This window comes from Camelina sativa, chromosome 16 (genome assembly GCF_030686135.1).
Source record: "Camelina sativa cultivar CO46 ecotype springtype chromosome 16, ASM3068613v1".
Taxonomy (NCBI): Eukaryota; Viridiplantae; Streptophyta; class Magnoliopsida; order Brassicales; family Brassicaceae; genus Camelina; species Camelina sativa.
This window is the reverse complement of record NC_141895.1, coordinates 3,256,847-3,267,936: the sequence shown is the minus strand read 5'-3', so window position 1 is coordinate 3,267,936 and position 11,090 is coordinate 3,256,847. Positions and strand designations below refer to the sequence as shown.

Below are 11,090 nucleotides of genomic sequence, written 5' to 3'. Positions count from 1 at the left end.
GCTATATTGATGTTATAAAAATACCACTATCTACATATCTATATTTGGCAGATCTGCATCCGTGATAAATTTTACAATCAATACAATAGTATATTTTTGATTCCAAAATCATAGTTACTAGCTATTGAAAAAACCAGCTCTACATTTTTACTACTCAGATTGAAGCTGCATTTATTGTAAAACAGTCTTTTTGTTGAATATAATTTTACATTCATACAAAAAAAATGACAAACTAGTGCAGTATCATTTGACTATGATTAATTTATCTTTGTCCGTTTTCTAGATAATACTAGTTTTAGCAAAACAAAATCTTGAGATCTACGCAATTTTATCTCTTTCTCAGCTCTCACCACTCGTTTTATTATAAGTATATCTTGTCAGAATAATATACTAGTACACATTATATACACCACAAGCACTCGTAGACGCGAGGCATTATTTAATCTAACCCATTAGAAACATATCAAAAACACCCCCGCAAGAAAGGCCACAAGAGATCTCTACCAATGGCGGAGTCAAGTTCTTCCCTCCCTCCTCTTTGCGAAAAGATCTCTTACAAAAACTATTTTCTAAGAACTGTAGATCTCACGATTCTAGGCCTTCTCTTTTCTCTTCTCTTGCATCGAGTCTTACTTATGAAACAAAGAGACAACGTATGGGCTGTGGCTTTCCTCTGTGAATCTTTTTTCACTTTCGTATGGTTGATTATTACCTGCATAAAATGGAATCCTGCTGAATATAAGCCGTATCCTGATAGACTTGATGAAAGGTACCATTTCATACATTTTAGTCACGATTGTATACAATAAACCAATATTAATTTGTATAATTCATTATACATATATCTTTCTACTCTTAGTTGAGTAGTAAATAGCGAATAACATTTTTTTTTTAACTGGCCTAGCAATTATTCATTTCAGGGTTCAAGACCTACCATCCGTAGATATGTTCTTGACCACGGCAGATCCGGTAAGGGAGCCGCCAATTCTCGTTGTGAACACGGTGCTTTCGCTGTTAGGCGTGGACTATCCGGCAAACAAACTAGCGTGCTATGTTTCGGACGATGGATGCTCACCTCTCACTTACTTCTCTCTCAAGGAAGCTTCAAAGTTCGCCAAGATTTGGGTTCCGTTCTGCAAGAAATACAATGTTAGAGTTAGAGCACCTTTTAGATATTTCTTGAACCGTCCTACCGTAACAGAAAGTTCCGAGTTCAGTAAAGACTGGGATATGATGAAGGTAAAAAAAGGGTTTGTCATACGACGCATATTAATTAGTTTGATTTGGCATCTGTGTTTACAAATTGAATTACTTCACACTATTTTTTTTTATATATCAAAATATAAATTATTGAATTTTAAAACAATAATTTACCAGTGCACATAATCATATATGAACACTAAAAAAGATCTTTCACTCATTTAGTCTCTCACAAATATAATAATATTATTTCTGTTCACTTTAGTTCTAAACTTTTTAATCATTTTTTACTTTCATTGGTGAGAGATCCACTTAAGTCTCTCATTAGTCTATTTTTTTTTTTTAATGTAATTTACTATTTGTAATGTAATTTAACTCAAAAAATATCTTTTAAGTCATATAAACTTACATTTAAAATATATTTACTTATATTAACTAGTTACATTTTTTTTACAATCTATAACTTGTTTGGTAAATGGTATAGTCTATAATAGAAGTTACTACTATTGATACGCGTTATATTTTCTTAAAATTAAGCATTCAATTACATAACATAAAATCATATTTTGGTAATACAAAAAGGAAGAAAAAAATATAGGAAATAAAATTATTATAATATATGATTTACTAACATCAAATTTTAAATATAAAATTTTCAAATCTCGGAATTTGTTTAAACTAAAGTAACATGATTACAACTAATAGTATTAATCAAAATAATATTAATATATAATTTAAACTTATGCATAGTGAAATTTGTTTATTTTATTTAATGAATTATAAAAAGATTGAAAAATTAATTACATATAAAACTATTTAATTAATTTGAAACTTTAAAACTAATATGGATTTGATTTATCATAAAAAAATCTGAACCAATTATGAAGAGGCATGTGTCTTTCATATAAGTGTTTTTTCAAGGATCTCAAAGTTTCTCATCGGGTTCTCGGATAGACTCGATGAAAGATTTCCACTATACATGCTATAGTATTCATTATTTGCAATTGTAAATAAGATAAACTATAGGAAAAACGTAAATGTCACGAATTTGCGTTTACAAATTCCTCAAAAAATCTTTATGCATGAAGTTGTAAGCGCAAATTTATTTCGTATTATATGGGGACTTTCTTGAAAATTTGTTATTGTAATAATATAAAGAGGGAATACGAGAAGTTATGCCGGAAAGTGGAAGATGCCACCGGAGATTCTCATTGGTTGGATGCAGATGATGACTTTGAAGCTTTCTCAAACACAAAACCAAATGATCATTCAAATATAGTTAAGGTATTATTTCTACAATTTATCAAAGTTAAAATGACGTCTCTAACTATAGCAAATAATGGTTAACTTTAATTTTAGCCATTTGCATCTATTACATATAATCTTGTTTGATGTGTTTATGTGAAGGTGGTATGGGAGAACAAGGGAGGTGTGGGAGACGAGAAAGAGGTCCCTCATTTTGTATACATTTCAAGAGAGAAAAGACCAAATTACTTTCATAATTATAAAGCTGGAGCCATGAACGTTCTGGTTAGTGAATTTTCTCAAACATCTCTCTCTCTCTCTTATATGAGAAAGTGACATATACTTCCCGGGTCCAACCATATAATAGTACAATATGTACTACATGTTCCATGTGATATATGAGTGCAATCACTCTTTACATATTGTTCCTTACTTACATGTGACAAACTGACAATCCACATTATTTTTTGAAATTAAAAGGTAACCAAAAAGTTATGAGCCTGGGTCTATAATCTTTTTTAGTATAGGGGAGTAGAGCATGCGAAGTCCTCTTCGCATTGACTTAGTCGAACTCTTCCCTTTTGGAACGGATATCTGACGAGATAGCGATATCGGGTTTAACCATGCATTATGTATAGCTGTAATTGATGTGATGATGGAGCGTAAGATGAATATTTGAACAGGTACGAGTGTCAGGGTTGATGACAAATGCACCATACATGTTGAACGTAGACTGCGACATGTATGTGAATGAAGCAGATGTGGTGCGACAAGCAATGTGTATATTTCTACAAAATTCGATATTGAATTCAAACAATTGTGCGTTTGTTCAATACCCTCAAGATTTCTATGATTCTAACGCTGATGAACTCGCCGTCTTACAATCAGTAAGAGTTCTCTTACTATTCATTTTGTTGATATACAAAAATTTCTCTTAGTTCAGATTTCTTTCGTTATTACATCAATCCATACTTACTTTGTATTTTTTATTTGTTGAAATTTAATTAGTATTTGGGACGAGGAATTGCCGGAATCCAAGGATCATTATGTGCTGGCTCAGGATGCTTCCTCTCTAGAAGAGTTATGTACGGCATTTCTCTAGACGATTTAGAAGATGATGGAAGTCTTTCTTCAGTTGCTACAAGTAAGTACTACAGGGAAATGTTACAATATATATTATGGTCTAGACAATGCTAGATTGTATAACCAAAACTTTTTGTTTTGATTAATGATACTTATATATCATAATAAATAAAAAGTAGTACTGTGCAAAATCATAAAATATAATCATCCTCATCCACTAGGGATGTCTTTAAATAAAATAAAATGTGTATGGATTTATGTCTACCCATAGAGATTTGTGTCTACAGAGACACTTTAGATCTCTAAAAATAAAAGTGAATTTAAATTTAATATTAATGATGTTCATATAAATAATGATGTTCTATGAATTTGTTTGCATATCACGTTTTCATATAATCCTTCAGAACATTATTTAATAGTACAAAATTATAACCAATATGTTAGCGTGAAAAATTGTAATGTTTAAACAATATAATATTTACCATTCCATCGTTCTACTCTACACATTAAGTTGTTTAACCAATAATGTGTTTTATTAAGGGAACTATTTGGCTGAAAAAAATTTAGCGAGAGAATTTGGGAATTCTAAAGAGATGGTGACATCGGTGGTCAATGCATTACAAAGAAAACCAAATCCCCAACACTCATCCCTTACCGACTCTCTTGAAGCGGCTGAAGAAGTTGGGCATTGTCACTACGAGAACCAAACCAGCTGGGGCAAAACCGTAAATTCTTAGCTCTTCGTAAATTCACTCCAACCCCATTAATAATGTAATACGTTTGCTCTATATGAATTGTGCAGATCGGTTGGTTATACGGCTCAACAACGGAAGATGTGCATACAAGTTTAGGAATCCATTCGAGAGGGTGGACTAGCTCATTTATTTCTCCGGATCCACCAGCTTTTCTTGGGGCTATGCCATCGGGAGGACCAGAGGCAATGCTCCAGCAGCGGCGATGGGCGGCAGGAATGCTCGAAATCCTTTTTAGCAAACGGAGTCCATTGATCGGAGTGTTTTTTGGAAAACTAAGATTCCGACAAAGCTTGGCTTATCTTTACGCTTTCACTTGGGGTCTAAGGTCAATCCCCGAGCTCTTGTATTGTCTATTGCCTGCCTATTGTCTACTCCACAACTCTGCCTTATTTCCCAAGGTGACTCTCTTTCTCCCTCATTAGCAAAAGTTGAATTTGGGTAATGAAAAAGGGGATAACAAAATTATTAGCATACACCATTAGATCATTTGAAACGATCTATCTCAAAATTTAAATAATAGTTTCTTTATTGGTATATTTAAACTCATCATATAACTAATCAAGTTCTCGTTTAATTTCTAGGGTTTTCGTTTTTTACTAAGTAAAAATTTCTTTATTGTTATATTTATACTCATATATATATATAATAGCTTCTTTATTGACAAATGCACTGTTTTTTTTGTTGCCTGTTGTTGTTTGTGGCTCTAGGGAGTTTATTTAGGTATAATCATCACGCTTGTGGGGATACATTGCCTTTACACTCTATGGGAATTTATGAGCCTTGGGTTTTCCGTACAATCGTGGTTTGTCTCCCAATCATGTGGGAGGATAAAAACCACTTGTAGTTGGTTATTTAGCATCCCTGATATCATACTCAAGTTTCTTGGAATTTCGGAAACCGTCTTCGTTGTCACTACAAAGACTATGCCCAAGTCAAGGTCATCAGATGATTGTCCAAACCAAGATTCGGGTAAATTTGAATTTGATGGTTCTCTCTATTTTCTACCGGGCACATTTATTGTGTTAGTGAATCTTACTGCTCTAGTCGGTTGTTCGGTGGGTCTCCTACAACAATTGAGTCGTAGCCACAGAGGAGGTAGTTCCGGTTTGGCAGAAGTTTGTGGATGTGTTTTGGTAGTAATTTTGTTCCTTCCATTTTTAAAGGGCATGTTTGAGAAGGGAAAATATGGTATCCCTTCGTCTACTCTTTATAAAGCTGCCTTTTTAGCAGTTTTGTTTGTTGTTTTCTCTTTGGGAAAGCTAGTATACTGATATGGGTTTGTTATGCACACAACGTTAAGTTTATCATGACATTGTCTCAACTTATAAGCTATTTATGCAAGTAGTTTTCTTCTTCATTATAATATAACGTCCCCCAAACTAACGTTGAATTACAAGAAGAAAAAAAAGTTACTCTGACAAATATCATTGTCGAAATGGCAATCACTTTCTGAAATTTTAAACATATGGGGTTGCAAAATCTGAGGAAAAGGAGGAGACTATAAGTCATACGTACATCATTCTTATATGCCTGCCAGCAATTCCAGACTTCCAGTGCTAGGCAATTTAGCCATTCCATCCGTTCTAGAATTTTTCTCTAGCAAAATATTTGTAAATAGCAGATCCTTAGAAAACACTATCTGGTTATATTTATGTTATAAAAAAGCAATATTTAGATATCTATATTTGGCAGATCTGCATGACTGCATATCTTTTTTAAGCATATTGTTACTATGGTTCCTTTCATTTTGTGTGTGCAGTCTCCTGAACAGCAAAACTTTTCGTGTGCATTTTGAAGTTTTTTTTTGACACTCTATGCATGTCATTGTTTTGTTGTAAACAAATTATCGACTGGATAGATGATGCAAAAAACCAAAACATATATTTTTTGGTCCTAACTTTCCTATTATATGCTAATTAATGCTAGGTCAAAAAAAAAATAATAATCAAAATTTTCTAATTTCTTACTAAAAATCATTCAGTGGTATCTTATTGACAATAAAAAGTATATAAATCATTCTGTAAATAGTAGACCATTTTTCTCAACAAATTTATGTATTTGACTAATTAGAACTTTAGTTTTTTTTTAACACCTTAGTTATTAGTACTTTAGTTTATGAATATATTTTTCAGATTTGCTTTAATATATATATCAAAATTTTGACTTATAATATAATAATATACATTTTCCGACCAAACACATGAATATACTAATAATAGTGAATAATGTTCACTCATAAAATAAATAAAACATAATTACAAAGAAAACAACAATGTTACTGGGTCCAAACCAAGACCATAATTATAAGATAGATAAAGTTTAGCTCACTGTAATATACTTCACAATTGGCCATCTTACACTTGTCACGTGGATAAGATAAACTTAAACACAGGACTAAGCTCTTTTCTCTGGTCAAATACAGATTTTCAGATTTTCTTACAAAAAATTAATAATAATATTTAATCCAAATCAAACAAAACAAAATTAAATAAAAAGTTTTCTTTCTATGTAGACTTTCTTTGGAAGTATTATTATTTTTTCTCATTAACAATTAATACTAGCTTTTATATAATTTAACTTTAACAAAAATAAGTCCAAAAGGGTAATTTGGTCTTTTTGTATTTAAAAGCCATGCGTGCATTACCTTGGTTTATAACTCCTTTCTCCTCCACTTATGAGCTGCCATAATACACTCATCTCTCTCTAAAGAAGCTGAATACATTCTCAGAGAGAAGGAAAAAACCAAAAATAAAGAAGAAACTACGGAGATTTCTCCGGCCAATCCTCGCCGTGAAAAATGGTGAATCTACCAGACCATTTGTATGAGGATTACAATAAACTCAAGTTGACTTCTCCCAACTCATACGCTTCTTCCTCGTATGCTTCTTCGTCCTCAGCTCCTCCTCCTTTACCGGGTCTCACCATCGTTCCTAACCCGACCGTACAGATGATTTTCCAGTGGGTCTATGATCTTCACAAACCGAACTCATTCGAGTCTGATTTTGCCTTGCACAATCTCGCCTACGTAAGTGCAAAAACACTCTTCTTCTTCTTCGATTCTCTAATATAACATGATTTTTAGTTTGATCTATCATCTATCTTTGTTTGACTCAACATGCTTTAGGTTATTTGAGTCTGATGAACTGATTAGTATCCGATAAAGAAGTGTTTCTTTCGGATTAGGGATCATCTTGACATCTCCGTTTGTTTGTTTCTTGTTGCTAGGTTAACGATTTTATTCCTATAGCTTTTCTTATTTTTTTGTTCCTAGTAGATCGTAAAAAACAAATGATTGGAGAAGTATGACACAATCTTTAATATTCTCATTTTTGCCGTCAAATGTTAGATTTTGTTTGTATCTATCATAGATCTGATTGATTGAGAGATGGATGTTCTTGTTTTGTGAGTCAATTTTGCACTTCTTTGTGGATAATCATAATCTTGGAGCCTATGAGGAATAATCATTTGTCATTCTCTCTTTTTGTTTATATTCGTTTGTCGATAATTTGTCGATTATCGTCATTATCTCGTTGTGTCGGTTTTTGCAATTTTGAGGTTTACAAGATCTTGAGATTTTTCTGATCATATGAAATATTTAATTGTTATTCCTCTTTGTTTGTATCGGTTTGACGATTTTCAGCATTATATCGCTTGTCGTCTTTGGCATTTTTCCAGGTTCAAAAGATCTGACAGTCTTTCATATCATCATTTCATGATGTTATCTCCTTTAGGTTATAAAATTTTAAGCTTAGATCTTGTTCTTGTGTTCAATATTCTTTGATTTCCATCTCGTATCCCGATAGGTAAGAATGTGTGTGGTCTAGAACTATAGCGTGTCCGATAACGGTGTATGTGGTCAAGAATTACATTGTCTAGTAATTTTGATTTACTTTTGTGGCATTGCCAACTATGCATTTTAAATTTCTCTACAAATCAATGCTTTGCAGATTCTTTTCTATACATGCGGAAGCTTGAACTGATAGCTAGTCATAGTTGTAGCCCAATGCAAGTATAGAGATATATCTTGGTACGACTCGCATATATGGAAAACTAAAATTTCATAAATTTAGAAAACCAAAAAATTTTAAATTTGGTTTTCGAAATTTTAATCTTATATGTTTTCAAGATTATTCTTTAGTATTTCATTAGATATGCAACATGTGACGACTATGCCTTTGTTGGTCCATAGGTTGAGGATAAATTCACTCAAAATTTGAATTGTATAATGTTACAAAATTTTATATACAATTGGTAGTCGAGGACCATTTTAAACATTTTGGAATGTTAACAACTCATATTATCCCTATCTTTTTCTCCAATGGCAGCAAAGGAACAATTTTGATTTCTTACCGCGTCTGTTGTGGGAATCTCCTGGTACTGCATACATTATGTTGCAGGTAAAGTACCGACACTACTTTGGTTTCACAGATGACTAAATGCTGATTTGATATGACTTTTTAAAACAGAAATTTTCAAAATCTTGCCATCTTTTTTTTTTTTGTTGTAAAACTTGTCTCTATTTGTGACACTCACTTTAAATTTCATCCCGTCTATACAGAAAATTATTGAAGTCTACAGACACATTGTAGGACACATCTCACTTCCATTTTCCCCAAATCTGAATCCACATCGAGTGTACGATGTGTTGCTTTTGTTCCAGGTTTTGTTTTGGTCCTCGCACTTTTTTCTTGTTTCTTATACTTAAAAAAAAAATGTATATATTTTCTTTGATAAATGCTTAATCCTTAAGTGTCTCTATGATGTTATCATCGTTGTTCCTGTTAAAGAGCATGGCTTATCACCCAGATACAAAAGGCCACTTTCTTAAGGGTAAGCCTTTGATCTCCTTTAGTGCAATTTCTCTTCACATTTGCTATATGATCAATGTTATATCATGTTACATTGTCTTTGAAATTTCCTTGCATATATATATATATATGTTGGTTTGTTTGCAGCTAAGATGCCAAACTACTTCTATTCTTTGATGGACATTGGTGTCACCGATAAGCCTTATGAACACATGAGGCTTGGAGCATTGGGTGTCATTGCTCATATGATCAAGGCGGTACATACATAATTCTCTTACAACATCTCAGTTATTGTGAAAAAATTGCTTTTAAAATTAAATCTCATATCTCTACAGTCTGAAGATGGAGCTGCTACTCGTTTCCTTATGGACACAAGTGCTGTTAGTCACTGTGTGAAACCCATTGAGTTTGGCTCTACAGATTCAAAAACTGTGAGTTTCTTTTTAGATAGGTTCTTCTTCTACACGATCGTTTTTGACCAATGAATCAGAGAAGAAAGAAAAAAAATTTAATTAATATACTCTTATTAATCTTCAGCTTGCTGTATTCATACTACACAAGATAATGTCCACTGATGAGGGGCTTCAGTACTGCTGCGTCTTGGCTGATCGTTTTTTTGTCATTGATGAACTCCTTAAGAAGCTGCTCCACCATCTTTCTTACATGGCTAGACCTTCTCCAGCCTTGTTCCGTCTTCTTGTTGGTTGCTACTCCAAGCTCTCTAAGAAACCCAGGTTTCACTGCTACACCTTCTCATCTTTTCCATTTAAAAAAAAAAAAAAAAAAATCTTAAATCAAAATGGTAATTAGGTTTTGTAAAGAAAACTAAAATTTGATTTTTTTTTTTCTTCTGGTATATTGGATTAGGGTTCGTGATGGATTAAGGCGATACCCTCCTACCTTGCTGTTTGACGGCACCTTCGCTCGTTTGATTGCTGTAAGATTGAAATCTTTTAAGTTTTTGAGTTTTTGTATACATGGTTTGGTTCATGTATTAAAGATTCCGTGTGTGTGTGTGTGTGTTTTTATTTATTTGGGCAGGAGGATGAAGTCACTGGAAACTATTGGAGGCAGCTGGTTGAGAATATGGAAAACATCAACAATGAAGCACCGAAGACACTGTTGTCAATGAAGTAATGAATACACAAATGAGACACCCCTCCCTCCACAGAGAAACGTTAAAGGTTTACTACGCTACGCGTAACGCCAAGTCATAATAACTTTTTTTTTTAAATTAAAAAAAACTATGAGAACCAATCGTATGTTGTTGTTCAGTTTACTTTCTTGAGATGATGACTCTCTCTTTCGACTTTGTTTGTCTCTTTTGAAAATACGTTTCAAAGGCGATTTCTTTTTCTTTCTTCTTCTTTTTTTTTTCTTTCTATTCCCCTCTTTTTTTTTTTTTTTTTTTTTTTGTCAAAACTTTCTTTTCCCCTTTAAATTTGCAATTTGATGATTGATATTTCTCATTATTATTATCATGATTTTCACTTGCAGGAACAAAAAAAAATATATAATGTTATTTAGATCCGAAGCTTCGTGTTTGTTTAGTGTACATGAACATGAAATTTTAAAAGTATATAGAATAAAACCCTCCGGAAGATGTGGTTTTCGAGTCCTTGTGAGTTGATTTAGAGACTACTAGCCTAGGACAATTAGAAAAGAGAGAGACCTGAATTAGAAGAGCCTAGAGAGGCCATGAAATTATATAAAAAGGTCTGTGATTGAAAATGGTCTTTTGATTTAGCAAAATCATTCTACATCCATAAAAATATTCTCATGAGGCGTTTGACTGTTTGTGTAGTCCACCCTCTCACTAAATCATCTATACTAGTATTTTTGCAGCAACTTTTGCTCAAAAATACATTTTGGAAAGTTTTAAATTTAATGCAATTAATGTTTATATTCATATTCAAACAAGTATAGTTAATTTTTTCTACTATACTTATAACCAAACAGAATTAAAATATTTTAAATATCCATATATATAATATCCTAT

General features: G+C 32.6%; 1 protein-coding gene, 1 long non-coding RNA gene and 1 pseudogene across 3 annotated transcripts; 2 read left to right on the top strand and 1 right to left on the bottom strand.

The window, feature by feature from the left end:
* The first annotated feature begins 397 nt into the window (after positions 1–397).
* LOC104749606 (cellulose synthase-like protein B3) lies at positions 398–5,263 on the top strand (annotated as a pseudogene). The gene is made up of 9 exons (XR_015584384.1): positions 398–769; positions 921–1,239; positions 2,359–2,484; positions 2,608–2,730; positions 3,129–3,332; positions 3,454–3,589; positions 4,069–4,253; positions 4,331–4,681; positions 4,991–5,263. The product of XR_015584384.1 is annotated as a cellulose synthase-like protein B3 (transcript).
* A 1,701-nt stretch (positions 5,264–6,964) lies between these two features.
* On the top strand, positions 6,965–10,448 carry LOC104749605 (uncharacterized). The gene is made up of 9 exons (XM_010471272.3): positions 6,965–7,308; positions 8,609–8,680; positions 8,842–8,943; positions 9,071–9,113; positions 9,239–9,348; positions 9,427–9,522; positions 9,629–9,825; positions 9,959–10,028; positions 10,133–10,448. The coding sequence occupies exons 1-9, from the start codon at positions 7,081–7,083 to the stop codon at positions 10,226–10,228; spliced, it is 1,014 nt and encodes a 337-aa protein (XP_010469574.2). The 5' UTR covers positions 6,965–7,080; the 3' UTR covers positions 10,229–10,448.
* LOC147925077 (uncharacterized) lies at positions 9,383–10,139 on the bottom strand. The gene is made up of 2 exons (XR_015584528.1): positions 9,992–10,139; positions 9,383–9,848 (listed from the first exon to the last, which is right to left on the bottom strand). It is a non-coding gene; the product is annotated as an uncharacterized LOC147925077 (long non-coding RNA).
* Positions 10,449–11,090: the final 642 nt, after the last annotated feature.